The sequence below is a fragment of the Acanthopagrus latus genome, chromosome 4 (assembly GCF_904848185.1).
Source record: "Acanthopagrus latus isolate v.2019 chromosome 4, fAcaLat1.1, whole genome shotgun sequence".
Taxonomy (NCBI): domain Eukaryota; kingdom Metazoa; phylum Chordata; class Actinopteri; order Spariformes; family Sparidae; genus Acanthopagrus; species Acanthopagrus latus.
In genome coordinates this window covers 7,899,003-7,916,689 of record NC_051042.1, presented here as the reverse complement: position 1 = coordinate 7,916,689, position 17,687 = coordinate 7,899,003, and the positions used below count along the sequence as shown (strand labels likewise).

Genomic DNA, 17,687 nt, shown 5'->3' with positions numbered 1-17,687 from the left:
CAAGCAGGAAGTGTTTGCAAGCAAAAAAAAAAAAAAACATGTTCCTGTTGGTGGAAAAAGGCACCACACCAACCAATCAAAAAAATTATATGATAAATCACTTGATTTGGTCGCTGAGGAACGGGGGAAGCTGTGGGAGGGACGGTGACTGATACAGACAGTAGATAGAGACAGCAATAGAGATGGCGAGTTTTGAGAGTTGAGAGATTTGAGACATATAGCGTGTTTGGAGTGTATAATTAGTGTGTCATATAGTGTTTGGTGTAGTGTGTTTAGTGTGTAGTGGAGACATTTTTTTGTTTTGTGAGTCAAAACAAGGAGGAGACTGCTGAATGTGGAACAGGCAGGAGAGCTGAGAAGCATTGAGCTTGAGGCATTGCCTGCATTTAAATGTAAATAGCTGCATATAACTTTGTAAATTTCAAAAACTTATGCACAATTTTGGCAAACAACAATTTGTATTTGAATTCTAAGTAATAAAATTGGTTAGTTACACATATTTGTGGTTTTCACAATCAAAAATCTAACTTTTTTTCTAATCGGATTTATGTTTATTTGTGATTTTAAGTCCATTGTGTTAATATAGTATGTCAAAATGAAAAAAAATAACTGTAGATTCACACATGTGAGGTTGTGCTGAAAGTAATGATACAAAATAAGGCAAGGTAAAAAGTTTTTAAGGTGAAATATAATGGTAAAATCAAAAGTAGTCAAATAACGTCGCCTGCTGAAATGATTCCACAAGTGATTCCTGCTGGCTCCAAACTGTGGAATGGATTTCCTGATGGAAGTTTGCAGTTTTCAGCCAGCTAGCAGGCTAGCATTAAGCAGCGCTGTGGCTTTCCAACACATCCGCTGTGTGGAAATATTTTGCAGTGGAAACACTGCAAAGCAAGACAACAAAATGCAATGTTTGCAAACCCGTTATTCAGAGAGGCGGAAGCTCCCTCGTGACGTACAACACCACTAATGCAATTAAACACACACAAAAAAAAAACACCATGTGAAAGAGCACATGGAATTTTTAGCCAGGTTGCACAAAGAGGAGAGGAGCCATCAGGAAATACTTCTGTGTAGAGCAAGTGTACTTGAATTGTGCTGTTCAGATAGTGTTTCATTTGTGTGCGTGTGTGTGTGTGTGTGTGTGTGTGTGACATTTACACTGTTAAAATAACTATGTGATAATTTAGAACTAGAGGAAGGAGATCGGAGTCAGCTCAGAGTGCAAACAAGCTTTTAATCTTGTGAGAGGCGCATTCACAGAGCAACACGCAGATCTGTTATAAAGTGAAGACTCCCTGTCTGAGGAGAAACGCATGGTATTTAACTGTCTCTGTGGGTGTGCCCTCACTCCGATAGTTACTAATTCATGCCCTCCTGCACCCAAAGGAATCAATCACAAGGAAGGAAATGATAACCCTGAGTGATCATTCAATACCTTACATGTGTCACAAAACGACACAATGGGTCACAGGTCAAAGATCGCAACAGTCCTTGAACATTCTTGCATGTGACTTCAGTTCATATCTCTCTTGATGAAGTACAACATTTTCATCACGTAAACTTCTTGCACTTTTATTTCAAATATTTGACATTTGAAAACCTTGATTTGTTGATGCAACAAGAGCCAGTGTACTTAATTTGTGCTGATCAGATGATGCAGCCCTTTATATTTTAGTAGTGTCTACTTCATTTGTATCAAGTATTTGTATCAATATGACAAGTATGTTTTTTTGGAATCTATAAAAGCAAGGAATCTATGTCTGTCTGTGTGTGTATGTGTGCCTCAAATATCTCTGCAGATCAGGATCAGACTGACCTGAGATTTTCAACATGGCTGCTGCATGGTTCAAGGGTGTGCAACGTTGCATTTGTTTGAACTATAATGATACCATTAATAAATTATTTCAGAAATGCTTTACGAATTCCACTAGCATTGTTAGCCATAGCCACCATAGTCACGTGCACACCAGAGCCAATCACTGCAGAGCTCACCCCCACAACATACCTTAAGAAACAAGTGGATTTAGGGTGCACAGGTAGTCGAGTGGGTAGAAAGCATCCCACGAACACAGTGAACCCTGGTTTGAATCTGGCCGGAGGACCTGTACTGCATGTCACACCCCCCCCCATCGCTCTCCCCTTTCCGGTCTATCCCCTGTCAAATAAAGGTGTCTATGCCTCAAAAAAATCTTTAAAAGAAACAAGTGGATTTATACCTGCAGTGGCGCAAGCTGGACTGGGATTTTGCCGGCGGTTCAGTCCCGTTCTGTGCATCTAAATGGACTGTTGTGGATTAACGAGACTAAACTAAAGTCCGAGTCTTTTCGGGTCTGAGGAGATCCGGATACGTGACAACAACAAACTGGAATCAGAATCTGTGGTTGTTCATTTGTAGCTAGCTGCTAGCCCACCCCCACAGCCCACCTCCTGACTCGAGGGACTTTACAAAAAATTATGTCCGTCACGCTTTTTAGCTAACATTGCCGTCAAGTTTGCTTTTTGTCTGGTGCAGGAAGAAACTGTAAAAACGGGCTTTTGTCACGAAAGTGTCCACAACCAGGGAGTGTTTGCAAGCAAAATAACATGTTGCTATTGGTGGAAAAAGGCACCACCACAACCAATCACAAAATTATATGGCAAACCACGTGATTTGGTGTGCAGTGACGATGACAGAGACAATGACAGAGATAGTGAGTTTTGAGAATTGAGGGATTTGTGACATACAAGTGTTTGGAGTGTATAGTTAGTGTGTTATGTAGTGTTTGGTAAAGTGTGTTTAGTGTGTAGTGGAGTCATTTTTTGTGTTGTGAGTCAAAACAATGAGGAGACAGCTGAATATGAAACAGGTAGGAGAGCTGAGTGAGACCTGAGTCTGAGGCATTGCCTGCATTTAAATGTGAATAGTTACATATAACTTTGTAAATTTCAAAAACTCAAATTTAGCACACAACAATTTACATTTGCATTATAAGTAATAAAAATGGTTCATTAAACGTATTTTATTTATAGTTTTCACAGTAAATAATCTAAACTTTTTCCTACTCGAATTTGATGTTTTTTGTGATTTTTGTGAATTTCATGGAGTTAATACAGTATGTCAAAATGAAAAAAGAACTGTACAGTCACACATGTGAGGTTGTGCTGAAAATATGACACCAAACAAGGCAAAACTGTGTTGATTTCAAAACCTTAAAAGATTTTAAAAAGCTGAATACATGCCCAATAGCCTTGTGAGTCTTTAAAGTTGGAATGGTGTCTCTAGCTCAAAGTTTGAGGGACAAGAAGAGGTTGAAAGTGGATGAGGTTTGAAGAGGTTTTGAAGATTTTCCCATTTGATTCCATTCACCCTAATTAAACTGCAACTAGAGCGCCACCTATTGGCCGATTTGCACATTTTGCACAAACCCTAATAGGGCCATGGAACACAATTAGAAAACGTGTTGTGGTAATGGGACTGTATTTGGTGAAGATACGAAAGACTGCCTGTTTTGAACACAATGTGCAGGAATTCGATTTTTTATATTTTGGGTGTCTTTTGGTCTATTGAAATTCTTTTGATAACTTTTTATCAGGAGTGTGTGGGCACAGTGCCAGATATTAAATTAGATGGCCACCAGAGCACCACCTAGTGGTGGATCGGTAACCCATCATGAGCCGTCCTCAGGGGGGCACAATGAATGTACTAAATTTTGTGTTAATCCGATGAACCGTTGTGGAGATATAAAATACCGATATAAAATATAAAAATTTAAAGAGTGCCACCTTGTGGTCATCGCCTAAAATTTTGCACAGGGCCTCAGGGGTTTATGAGGAAATAGTAACCTGAGTTTCATATTATTCAGACACACCACTGTGGAGATATACATCAATTCCTGCTTAAAACAAATTCCGCAGGAAGTTGTTATTTAATAACTTGAGTATTGTTTGGCCTATCAGAATTATTTTTATACGTTTTAGTCAGAAGAGGTCCACAGATGCTGTGTGCCAAGTTTCGTGCAAATCGGTGAAATCACCTGGGAGGATTTTGAAAAAGTAGGTTTTCGACAGAAAATACATATGTGGGAATGGGCCACGAGACTCAGCAAAATTCACTGAACGCGTGGATATAAGGGTTTTGTATGTGCGCCAAAGTATATGGGAGTTATTAGCCAAAACGCACTTTTCATTCACTCAACATTTTTCGCCAGGTGTGACTTATATTCCAAGTTTGGTGAGTTTTCGGGTATGTCCAGGCAGTGAAAAATGCAATCATTTCGTCCGAAGAAAAAAAAAATTAAAGCTGCGAGCAGCGTTGGACGGGCCCTCGCAGTCCACGCACCTCGGGGCATGCTGCCGTCAGGGCTTCCGCATGCAATGCTTTGAAGAAGCTGTTGCTTTATAATTTGGTGGCCTGCTCCTGCTGGTATTAAGTAATGTAAGCTGAAGTCAGAAAAAGTGAGTGTACTGCTGCATGATTCCCCAGACAAAGACTGAGTTGATGGTCCACTTCTGGAGCTGGCTGACGAAAATGTCCACATAATGCAATGAAATAGTTTCAGGAAGAAGCTGGAAGTATCATCATCAAGACAATTTTTTCTCCAGTTCTTCCAGCTGCTCTACACTCATTCACGCATTCGAGCTCACTCAATTCACACCCATTATAAAATCACAAGACGGCCTAAAAGTCCTTAAAAACAAAACTGTGATTGTTTGAAAACCGTTAAAGATTTTTAAAAACTGAATACATGCCCAACAGTTTAAGGTCTTCTGACTCTTTAAAAGGTGGAATGGTATCTGTAGCTCAAAGCATGAAGCACAAGAGGAGGTTGAAAGCCGTTGAGCTTTGAAGAGGCTTTTAAGATTTTCCCATTTACTTTCCATTCAAACTAATTAGACTGCTGCCAGATCGCCACCTATTGGCCGATTTGCACCAAATTTTACACAAAGCCTCATCAGCCCATGGCTCACAATTATGAACATTTACGAGATAATCAGACAGTATTTTGTTTAGATGTGCAAGATTGTCTGCTTTGAACACAATATGCAGTAATTTGTTGTTTTAAATTTCGGCCGTTTTATGGACTATCAAAATTCTTTTGATAACTTTTTGTCAGGGGGATCCATAGATGCTTCACGCAAAATTTAATGCAAATTGATCAAATTGCCTAGGAGGAGTTCGAAAAAGTAGGTTTTGCATTTGTCGCGATTTTGCAAATGGAAAGTTAGCTCAAAAGTGGGCCTGGCCTACACCAAATAATTCAACTTAATTGAGGGAACTTGTAGATATAAGGTTTACCAATGTTTGACACAATATGTGTGAGTTACGGCCCAAAAACTCTTTCAAGTGGAAAATAGTGCCACCTGCTGGTCATTTTTGGTATGTAACTTGCAGGGGCTAGTCTATAACACCCCTATGAATTTCATTTCCATAAGTGTTAAGGTGTGGGCACAGGGCCAAATATAAAATTAAACTGGCACCACAGCGCCACCTAGTGGCCGATTGTTAAGTCCTTTGTCAGATATCCTCAAGAGGGCAGTTGTAATGATTATACCAAGTTTGGTGTCAATCCGCTCAACTGATGTGGAGATATAAACTATTTGAATTTAAATAGCGCCACCTTGTGTTCATCGCCTAAACATTTGGACACATCCTCAGGAACTCATGTCAAAGTACTGTCTCAAGTTTCTTGTCATTTGGACACACCGTTGTGGAGATATGCAACTGTTTGGCAGGAAATCTGCAGGAAGTTGTTATTTAATAACGTGAGTATTGTTTGGCCTATCAAAATTCTTTTAATGACTTTTTGTCATGAGGGTCCACAGATGCTGTGTGCCAAGTTTCGTGCAAATCGGTGAAATCGTCTGGGAGGAGTTTGAAAAAGTAGGTTTTTGACATTTTGCGCGTGGCCTACACCAAATAATTCAGCTGGATGCAGGGAACATGGAGATATAAGGTTTACCAATGTGTGACACAATATGTGTGAGTTATGGGCCAAAAACACTTTCAAGTAGAAAATAGCGCCACCCACTGGTCATTTTTGGTATGCAAGTTGCAGGGGCTAGTTTATACCACGCCTATGATTTTCATTTCCATAAGTGTTATGGTGTGGGCACAGGGCCAAATCTAAAATTAAACTGGCACCAGAGCGACACCTAGTGGCCGATTGATAAGTCCTTTGTCAGATATCCTCAAGATGGGAGTGGCAATGATTATACCAAGTTTCGTGTCAATCTGCCCAACTGATGTGGAGATATAAACTATTTGAATTTAAAGAGTGCCACCTTGTGGTCATAGCCTAAACTTTTGGAGAGATCCTCAGGAACTCGTGTCAAAGTATTATCTTAAGTTTCATGTCATTTGGACACACCATTGTGGAGATATCCAACACTTCCTGTTCGGAAGGAAATCTGCAGGAATTTGTAATTTAATAACTTGAGTATTGTTTGGCCTATCAAAATTCTTTTAATAACTTTTTGTCAGGAGGGTCGACAGATGATGTATGCCAAGTTTCGTGCAAATCGGTTAAATTACCTGGGACGAGTTCGAAAAAGCAGGTTTTGCATTTGTCACAATTTTGCGAACTGAAAGTTAGCTCGAAAGTGGGCGTACACCAAATAATTCAGCTGGATGCATGGAACATGGAGATATAAGTTTTACCAATGTGTGACACAATATGTGTGAGTTATGGCACAAAAACGCCTTCAAGTGGAAAATAGCGCCACCTGCTGGTCATTTTTTGTGTGTAAGTTGCAGGGGCTAGTCTATACCACCCCTATGAATTTCATTCCCATAAGTGTTATGGTGTGGTCACAAGGCCAAAAATAAAATTAAACTGGCACCACAGCGCCACCTAGTGGCCGATTGATAAGTCCTTTGTCAGCTCCACTCAAGAGGGCAGTGGCAATGACTATACCAAGTTTGGTGTCAATCCGCCAAACCGATGTGGAGATATAAACTATTTGAATTTAAAGGGCGCCACCTTTTGGTCATCGCCTAGACTTCTGGACACATGCTCATTAAGTCATGGCAAAGTACAATCTTAAGTTTCATGTCATTTGGACACACCGTTGTGGAGATATTCAACACTTCCTGTTTGGTAGGAAATCTGCAGGAAGTTGTTATTTAATAACTTGAGTATTGTTTGGTCTATCAAAATTCTTTTAATAACTTTTGGTCAGGAGGGTTCACAGATGCTGTGTGCCAAGTTTCGTGCAAATCGGTGAAATCGCCTGGGAGGAGTTCGAAAAAGTAGGTTTTCGACATTTTGCGACGTAGCGAAAAAAAACGGTAGGCGGAAATGGGCGTGGCCTATACCAGGAGACTCAGCCCACTGTACTGAACGCGTGGATATAAGGTTTTTGAATGTGCGACAAAGTATATGGGAGTTATTAGCCAAAACGCGCTTTCCTTAATAACAGCGCCACCTAGTGGTGGAAATTCAGGACGACAATAGAATATAAAATTTTTCGCGAGGTGTGACTTATATTCCAAGTTTGGTGAGTTTTGGGGTATGTTCAGGCAGTGAAAAATGCGATCATTTCGTCCGAAGAAAAAAAATAAATAAATAAAGAATTCCTTCAAATACAATAGAGTCCTCGCAGGGATTCCCTGTTCGGGCCCTAATTAAAGCTGCGAGCAGCGTTGGTCGGGCCCTCACAGTCCACGCACCTCGGTGCATGCTGCCGTCAGGGCTTCCGCACGCAACGCCTTGAAGAAGGTGTTTCTGTATAATTTGGTGGCCTGCTCCCGCTGGTATGAAGTAATGTACGCTGAAGTCAAAAATAGTGCGTGTACTGCTGCATGATTCCCCAGACAAAGACTGAGTTGATGGTCCGCTTCTGGAGCTGGCTGAGGAAAATGTCCACTTGAGGCATAATGCAACGACATAGTTTCAGGAAGAAGCTGAAAGTATCATCGTCCAGTAGCTGAAGAGAATTTTTTCTCCAGTTCTTCCAGCTGCTCTACACTCTGGCGATGATGTCACGCACTCTAGCTCACGCAATACACACCCATTATAAAATCAGAAGAAGGCCTAAAAATCCTTAAAACTAAAACTGTGATGGTTTGGAAACCGTAAGAGGATTTTAAGATTTTCCCATTTACTTTCCATTCAAACTACATAGACTGCGACCAGATCGCCACCTATTGGCCGATTTGCACCAAATTGTACACAGAGCCTCATCAGTCCATGGCAGACAATTTTCAACATTTACGTGATAATCAGACCGTATTTTGTTTAGATGTGCAAGATTGTCTGCTTTCAACACAATATGCAGGAATTTCTTCTTTTAAAGTTCGGCCGTTTTAAGGACTATCAAAATTCTTTTGATATTTTTTTGTCAGGGGGGTCCATAGATGCTTCATGCAAAATTTAATGCAAATCGGTCAAATTGCCTAGGTGGAGTTCGAAAAAGTAGGTTTTACATTTGTCGCAATTTTGCGAACAGAAAGTAAGCTCAAAGGTGGGCGTGGCCTACAACAAATAATTCAGCTGAATGCAAGGAACATGTAGATATAAAGTTTCATGATGTCTGACACAATATGTGTGAGTTATGGGCCAAAAACGCTTTCACATAGAAAATAGCGCCACCTGCTGGGCATTTTTGGTATGTAAGTTGCAGGGGCTAGTCTATACCACGCCTATGAATTTCGTTCCCATATGTGTTATGGTGTGGGCACAGGGCCAAATATAAAATTAAACTGGCACAACAGCGCCACCTAGTGGCCGATTGCTAAGTCCTTGGTCAGATATGCTCAAGAGGGCATTGGCAATGATTATACCAAGTCTGGAGTCAATCCGCCGCACCGATGTGGAGATATAAACTATTTGAATTTAAAGAGCGCCACCTTGTGGTCATCGCCTAACCTTTTGGACACATCCTCAGGAACTCATGTCAAAGTATTATCTTAAGTTTCATGTCATTTGGACACACCATTGTGGAGATATCCAACACTTCCTGTTTAGCAGGAAATCTGCAGGAAGTTGTTATTTAATAACTTGAGTATTGTTTGACCTATCAAAATTCTTTTAATAAATTTTTGTCATGAGGGTCCACAGATCCTGTGTGCCAAGTTTCGTGCAGATCGGTGAAATTGCCTGGGACGAGTTCGAAAAATTAGGTTTTGGACATTTTGCGACGTAGCAAAAAAAATCGGTAGGCGGAAATGGGCGTGGAAATTCAGGACGGCAATAGATTATAAAATTTTTCGCCAGGTGTGACTTATATTCCAAGTTTGGTGAGTTTTGGGGTATGTTCAGGCAGTGAAAAATGCGATCATTTCGTCCGAAGAAAAAAAAAAAATAAAGAATCGCTTCAAAAACAATAGGGTCCTCGCAGGTTCCCTGCTCGGGCCCTAAAAATAAAGAATCCCTTCAGATACAATAGGGTCCTCGCAGAGATTCCCTGCTCGGGCCTTAAAAATAAAGAATCCCTTGAAATACAATAGGGTCCTCGCAGGGGTTCCCTGCTCGGGCCCTAATAAAGAATCCCTTCAAATACAATAGGGTCCTCGCAGGGATTCCCTGCTCGGGCCCTAAAAATAAAGAATTCCTTCAAAAACAATAGGGTCCTTGCAGGTTCCCTGCTCGGGCCCTAAAAATAAAGAATCCCTTCAAATACAATAGGGTCCTCGCAGGTTCCCTGCTCAGGCCCTAATAAAGAATCGCTTCAAAAACAATAGGGTCCTCGCAGGTTCCCTGCTCGGGCCCTAATAAAGAATCACTTCAAAAACAATAGGGTCCTCGCAGGTTCCTTGCTCGGGCCCTAATAAAGAATTCCTTCAGATACAATAGGGTCCTTGCAGGTTCCCTGCTCGGGCCCTAATAAAGAATTGCTTCAAAAACAATAGGGTCCTCTCAGGTTCCCTGCTCGGGCCCTAATAAAAAAATAAAGAATCGCTTCAGAAACAATAGGGTCCTTGCAGGTTCTCTGCTCGGGCCCTAAAAATAAAGAATCACTTCAAAAACAATAGGGTCCTTGCAGGTTCCCTGCTTGGGCCCTAATAAAGAATCACTTCAAAAACAATAGGGTCCTCGCAGGTTCCCTGCTCGGGCCCTAAAAATAAAGAATCACTTCAAAAAGAAATGGGTCTTTGCAGGTTCCCTGCAGTTTGGTTGTGAATAATACGATGGCTTCTCCAGATACAAAGCTCCTGGTATTATTTCCCAGTCAGCTTAACACGTGAAGGGGGTTCGCCCCAAAGGTAAACATAAACTTCGGCGCTAGAGGAAATAAGTTAGAGGAGGTTGACTCACAGCACTTTTTTCTTGGCAAGCCGACCGGATGTGACATGGGAGAGATTGTGCCTTAATTTTGGTCGAATTTGATTTTGAAATCGTGACAACCTTACTAACTACCATACTTTGGTTTTGTAGAAATTGCATTTTGTTGTACCCCCTGAGTAATTAAATACAGTAATACAGTAACTTAAATGTTCCTGCATTTCCCCACCTCTTACTTCCTATATGTAAGGTCACTGTATTGGTTTATTATTTAAGTTTGCCTTTTTGTCTCGGGATCATTTCATCTTCGTCCTCCTCACCCTCTGCCATCTTTCCATCAAGTAATGTGACTCACTCAAGCTCACCTGTCTGTATTCCCCTGCAGCAGAGGCGCCGTAGGCATCAGCCCAAGAATTAGTTCATGATGTCACTGTCGGAGTTTATGTCCTGTTGATTGACTCTGGCAGTTCCTCCTTAATAGTGAAAGGCAGAAACCACACAATTAGCTTCCCTCAAATTATAACAATATACAAATTTAGTTGTGCCATCCTGAAATACAAGCCCAATTAAAGCTGCAAGCAGCGATGAACGGGCCCTCACAGTCCACGTACGTTGAGGCATAGTGCTGAGAGGGTTTGTTCATGCAACACCTTCCATTGAGGAATTTCTTCCTTTAGATTGGTGGCCTGCTCTAGTTGGTATTAAATAATGTATGCTGAAGTTAGAAGAATTCCCTGCAATCTACATAAAGGACAAAAAATGAGATGACTACATTCTGTGACCCTACAGACCTTTAAACAGAGGTTGGTATTCATTAGCAAGGTAGCACTGCCCTCTGATGGAGAAAGCCTGAATGTATAATGAAAAGACAGTGAAGCTGTTCTTCCGTCATTTGGCAATAACAGTGCTACCTATTGTCCAATTTGCAGAGAATTTTGCACAAAGCCTTATCGGGCCATTGAACACTATTAACAAAAGTGTTGTTGTAATTTGACAGCATTTCCTGAAGATATGCAACACTTCGTTTTTGACCAAAATGTGCAGGAAGTTGTCATTTAATTACTTGAATATTGTTTGGACTATCACGATTCTATTGATAACTTTTTGTCAGGGGTGTCCACAGATGCTACCTGTTTGGTGCAAATCGATGAAATCGCCTAGGAGGAGTTCGAAAAAGTAAGTTTTTCATTTTTGGCGATTTTGCGACCAGAAATTTTGTGCGAAAGTGGGAGTGGCCTACATCACACAATTCAGCTCAACTTAGGGAAGACGTAGATATAAGGTTTAAAACATATTATGTGGGAGTTATTAGCCAAAGACGTATTTGTGTTTAAAATGGCGCCACCTGGTGGTCATTTTTGGTGTGTGAGTTACATGGCCACTCTATACCACCCTTATGAATTGGGCACAGTGTCAAATATTCATTTAGACTGCCACCAGAGTGCCACGTAGTTGCGGATCGGTAAAACCTTCAACGCGTATCCTCAGGAGGGCATTGACAATAATTGTGCCAAGTTTCTTGTTTCTAATCAACTGATGTTGAGATATAAAATACTTCAATTTAAAGAGCGCCACCTAGTGGTCATCACCCAAACTTTTGCACAGAGACTTAGGGGCTCATGGGGAAGTAGTAACCTGAGTTTCATGTAGGCCGAAATGGGCATGGCCTATATCACTTGATTATAGCAACACCTAGTGGTGGAAATTGATGACAACTACAGATTACAAAATTTGTCGTCAGCTGTGACGTATATTCCAGGTTTCGTGAGTTTCATTAGAAATCAGTAAAAAAAAAAAAAAAAAAAAAAAAAACATGAGGAACCTTGCAGGTTTACCTGCTCGGGCCCTAATTACAGTCTGAACTAATAATGCTCATCAGGTAAGCTCTTCATGACACCATCCAACATAGACATACATGTACATCAAGTTAAGTAATGTACTGAGAGCTTTTAGATCAGAGCACACTGAATCACTCCCTGAAATCACACATTAGTTCCCAAGATGTGAGGTTGACGCTCTCTAAGGTTATCTGCCATTGTACTGTATTGGCCAGTATGTCACATTGACCTCATACTGAGTTGCTGTTGTGTGTAGGATGTGTGACAGTGGAGAGGGTCTCTACACCTTTCAGACCAGAGAGGGAGAGCAGATCTACCAGAGGGTTCACTCCTCTACACTGGCTATAGCAGAGCAGCACAAGAAGGTCCTGTTGGAGATGGAGAAAAACAGCAGAGTGAGAATTTGGCACACACACACACACACACACACACACACACACACACACACACACACACACACACACGTTTACACGTGTGTTCGATCACAACATTTATCATTTTGTTCCTGGGGGCGTAAACAGTTCAAGTGGCTGGAGTTAAAAACGCTCTCTAAATAATCAATTTTGAGTCTTAGAATTCCAGTCATACTGTCCTGCTGGTAACAGTGTAGGTAAGTGATGGCCTGAGTGGGTAATATCCCTGAAGATACATTTGCATCCAGTGTTAATTGTGGTACTGATTAGCATTGCTCTTTTTAAAAAAAAAAAAAATTAAAACTCTTTGTAATGTTGTGTGTTTATGACTCCCAGTTGATGTCTGTGGGTTCAGATCCTGGCTCCTACCCCTGCACCCCTACCTCTATCCTGCCCAGATCTGCCTACTGGCACCACATTACTGGAAACCAGACCGGCATGGATCATGGCAGCGGTAGGCCACACATCATGTTTTAGACAATTTAGTCAATTTATTTTCTTATTATACACCATAATGTACTGTATGTGAGGTGCACAACCATGCCATCCTTTTTATGTATTGTGTCTGAACCTAAATTACTTTTTCTAATCAATTCTTCTTGCATAGCTGGAGTAGAAGTTGTACACACCAAAATCAGAGTATATAATCTTTTGAGTTTGATCTTTTCAATTTAAATTTACTTACATCTTGTCAAGATTGAAATGAAAACAGAAATACAACTGTCAATACAATAAAAACAGTCTGGGTGGGATTAGATCGATGATTGATTTATATAGATGATGAGATCTACAACTTGAGAAAGATCCTTCTCATTTAGTCAATCATTCCCACAGAAGAGATGCTGGCACAAATCTTACGTTCACAAATTCTGAGCGCTGTTGGAATATACTGTTACAGAGCTGGAGTCAGGATGTGGTTAGCATAGCTTAGCACAAAGGCTGGAAGCAGAGGGAAAAACAGAAGTGATAAAAAGACACCAAAGATAAAATGGACCTCATCATTGAACACAATGAATCTGTTTCTACAGTTACAGTTGTGTTTTTGTTCTGACTGTAGGTGATGCTGCAGAAGACCTGCTGTCCACCCACCTGCCTCCAGAACACCATGCCACACTGCCTCTGAAAAATACACATGCACAGTCCCAGTCACACATACACACACACACTCCCCAACACACTACTCCACATGTGAACAGTGACGTGCACATACAAACACAAGGAGGAAGACATGAACATTGAAAAAGACGCAGACGCAAACACACATATGCATGCAGGCACAAACAATTCACTGACAGACAAGCACAAACTCCCTCCTTAATATTTTCACAGCTGAACATTACACCTCACTGGAGATGTTATACGTGGGACTAACACTGGCAAACCAGCCATCCTCAAATAAAGAAGTTAGAACTAAAGAAGAACTAAAATCCTCTAAAGACTGCAAGGAAATTGGGCTTCCTTACACGACTGCAACTACGACAGTTCCATGGTAGTTGGGATTATGATTTTTCACAGAGAACCTCTGCCCGGCAAAGTAGCAAACATTGCCTACTGATTAAACTAAGGACTGTGAGCTCTCAGTATATTTCAAACCGCTGGTGTGTCCACCCATTTCCACTTGTGCCACTCTCAGAGGTTTTCAGTGAAATTATGATTTAAAGGTCCCAAATGCCAAAATGAGCAACACTAGTGGTTGCAGTTCAGCACTAGTATTAGACCAAAACAAGCCCGCATGTCAGCCACACCCCTCTCCCTTTGGCCCCATGCACCCCGCTCTCTCAACCCCACCATTCTCAGCATCAGCAGGTGTTGCACAGCACAGAGAAAGCATCCTTTCTATACAGGGAATAACAGAATAAAGTTACCCTTTTGAGGGACATGTAAAGTAACAATGTTAGTATATTGGGCAAGTGAGAGGATGTACACCTTGGCTATTATGTGCTTTGGAGGTGGTGCCAGCAAGCAAAGAGTAAATGCACATCAAATGTGTGTTCTCAATGTGTTGTCACAGTTACCCTGAAAAAGTAATGTGATTACTGATTACTCTCTTAAAAAGTAACTTTGTTCCTATACTGATTACTTGTTTTTAAAAGTAAGTTAGATTACAAGTTACTTTATTAGTTACATTTAGCTGCAGACAACACCCCTGCCACCTCAACATAAAATGACAACCGGTTTTGCCAGTACTCACTTTATTGGGGAAGTGCATTTTTAACAGTAACATCAAGCACGGCATTGATAGTAGTAGCACCAAATGAGGGCAAGTCAACCGTGTTTAAGTGCAGCATTTCCTCTACAACATACCGCCCGACAAACTTCTTCAACTGTTCCCAACTTGTTTGTTTTGCACCAAAGTCCAGCTTTTGTTGTTTGGGTGGTCGGGGACCTCCTGCAGAAGTTGAGGCTGTGGCTTTGCTGGCAGCTCTCTGCTTAACACAGCCTGGTGGGACTTGCTCTGTAAACTTAGCTGTGCTGCGACTCTAAATGTTTCTTCAAATCTGACGTTGTGTTTTTGGAGCTTGATTTGTTGCCAGCACAGAGTGTACAATGAACCTTATTAATATTTACTAATATTCTCATATTAAGCTGACACAAATTCAGTTCCATTCCATTGTTGTTTGTGTTTGTGTGGTGTTACACACGAGATGTCCTCATGCTGAAAAACATGACTCGTCACTTGTCATCATTCCCCGAGACGAAAGATGAAAGCAAAAATAAATATTCTTACCAAGAAAAATGACAAAAATAATAGTAATACACAGTTACCTGATTAAGTAACTTTAATCTGATTAAATTTGTAAATATTAACACATTAGATTACTCGAAACTGTTACTGAAAAAAGTGGTCAGATTAGAGTAACGCCTTACTAACCTACTGGCATCACTGGCTGTGACTTGTGGGGACAAACAAAGACCATGTTTTTCCCATGGGACTGGGCTACTTTTGATGATGAAGGTCAGGTAGACCTAGTTTCATGCAAATGTGGTATACTCTAACCAGTGGCGATTCTAGACAAATTTTACAAATTTCATTTTAAAGAGTGCATCGATTGAAACAATGAGGTAGGGCCATCAAAAATGAGAAATTAAATACAGTAGGACAGTGCTGCAAAAGGTGGGCATGGACCCCTGACCCCCTCATACAATAGTTTGGCCTAAAGCTCCGTCTCCTCTCCACCATCAGAGTGTTTGGAAATATGTTCAGCTTGGGCTGCACTGCTACATCATTTTTGGACTTGCTGATATCTGTAGAAAGATGCACAGTAAACATAGGGCACAACTATAAACAACATTTATTTACTGTTGTATGCATTTATTTTAAAATGTAGGCCACATATTTGTTTATTTTTTTCACATAAGAATCACATCAATGACGCAAAAAAGAATTTGTTTCAAAATGCACCATTTTATGGACACACTGTACTAAGAATTGTAATGACACTGCTCTGCAAATGGCCTGAACAAGAACACCTTTTCTACATCACAAACCTGATGGTGCAGTACTTGATCCACATGGATCCACTTGCTGTTCTTCTGGCTGTTCCCCTCTCTGTCCCTGTATGTTTTCTTCCTCCTCACCCTCTGGAGTGTCCCTCTCTGTGTCAGTGCCCTCAGTCTGATCACCTGCCCTCTCTCCAACCCCCATCAACTCCTCAGCTCTTCCAATACCTTGATATGTTTCTCTCACTTTTTTATTTACTGGGGCAAAACAAGCTGCAATGTCCCTTCCTCATTTCATGATAACTAATAGAAGAAGAAACACAACGCAGAGGCATCCGTCTCATTTCATAAGTAACCATCCCTCCCGATTTAACATGTGTAGATACCATTCATTACTTTCCTCAGTAAACTTATTATTTATCGTAATGCAACAGCCAAGACTGATAAAGTTACGAGGTTAACGTCACAACATTGTGTAGAACTAGCTAGGATACTGACATTCGGATTTGGTGAGTTTGCCTCGATATTTAAACATTGCAAGACCAGAAATTTACAAACTTGATTTTCTTATCGGAGTGAGGAACAACAGTAACACGGTTACATGCAAGAAATCACTTTAAGAGATGATATTGTTTTGCTTACCTTCACCTCTTGCAACAAGACATTAGTGCAGGGGTACTCAATTAGAAACTCAAAAGGTCCACTCACCAAATTTGAATCTGTCCAGGGTCCGAAACAGTGATGGTGTAATTCCAAAGTTCTAAGGATGATGTGTTCTGTCCACATCAGTGTGAAAAGTGACCATTTTTTTTGTGCCACCGGTTCTTTAAACTTGGGCACAAAAGGTTTGAGGGCCATGCGTAGACACTGGTGTAAGTCTTCATTAATGAGTGTACTCCTGCATTTGTTCTTCCCCATAATCATCGTTGAAAAGGCTAACTCACAACAGTATGCTGAAGGGAAGATGGTGAGAATGTTCAGGGTCATTTTCTGCAAGGCGGGGACACCTGCTGCAGAGACTATCTTTGTCCAAAAAGTTGCAGGGTCACACAGAGATTCCTGCAGTGCAAGGTTTTTCTGAAGCTTAATCAGCTCTGATTGAATAGAAGCAACACTAGCCCATGGGCAGACCTTCAAGGCTTCAATCGAGAATTCTTCTTTTCCAGGAATGGATTTTCAATGCACAATAAGACCTGTTTTGCCAGAGGGAAATCTCCGAACCGGGTTTCAAAAAATTTCAATCAATTTGTCCAGGAATTCCACGTAACTGTGATGCTGTGTTCCTGAAGCTAGACTTTTCAGTTTTGGGTAGTGAAGCAGGCCCTCCTCCTGTATGTCACCTATTTCCAGTTTCTTTCGAAAAGCACGAAAAGCTGACATGAGGTTACACACTGTGTTATTTTTGCCCTGAAGTTTCAAATTCAGATCATCGAGGTGGTAAGTAATGTCTGAAAGAAATGCAGCAATTTTCCAGAAATGGTTTTGCTTCAGGCTGAGCCACACCAAATAATTCAGCTGAATGCAAGGAACATGTAGATATAAGGTTTACCAATGTGTGACACAATATGTGTGAGTTATGGGCCAAAAACACTTTCAAGTAGAAAATAGCGTCACTTGCTGGTCATTTTTGGTATTTAAGTTGCAGGGTCTAGTCTATACCACGCCTATGATTTTCATTTCCATAAGTGTTATGGTGTGGGCACAGGGCCAAATCTAAAATTAAACTGGCACCAGAGCGCCACCTAGTGGCCTATTGATAAGTCCTTTGTCAGATATCGTCAAGACAGGAG

At 40.9% G+C, this 17,687-nt stretch overlaps 1 protein-coding gene across 1 annotated transcript in view; it reads left to right on the top strand.

Moving 5' to 3' along the window:
* Positions 1-17,334, top strand: part of dok4 (docking protein 4) — a 117,191-nt gene extending 99,857 nt beyond the window's left edge. Inside the window, exons 11-13 of the mRNA XM_037096724.1 lie at positions 12,300-12,438; positions 12,793-12,910; positions 13,514-17,334. Of these exons, the coding sequence (XP_036952619.1) occupies positions 12,300-12,438; positions 12,793-12,910; positions 13,514-13,695 (439 nt within the window). The 3' untranslated portion in view covers positions 13,696-17,334. The remainder of the gene's footprint in view (positions 1-12,299; positions 12,439-12,792; positions 12,911-13,513) is intronic.
* The last annotated feature ends 353 nt before the right edge of the window (positions 17,335-17,687 follow it).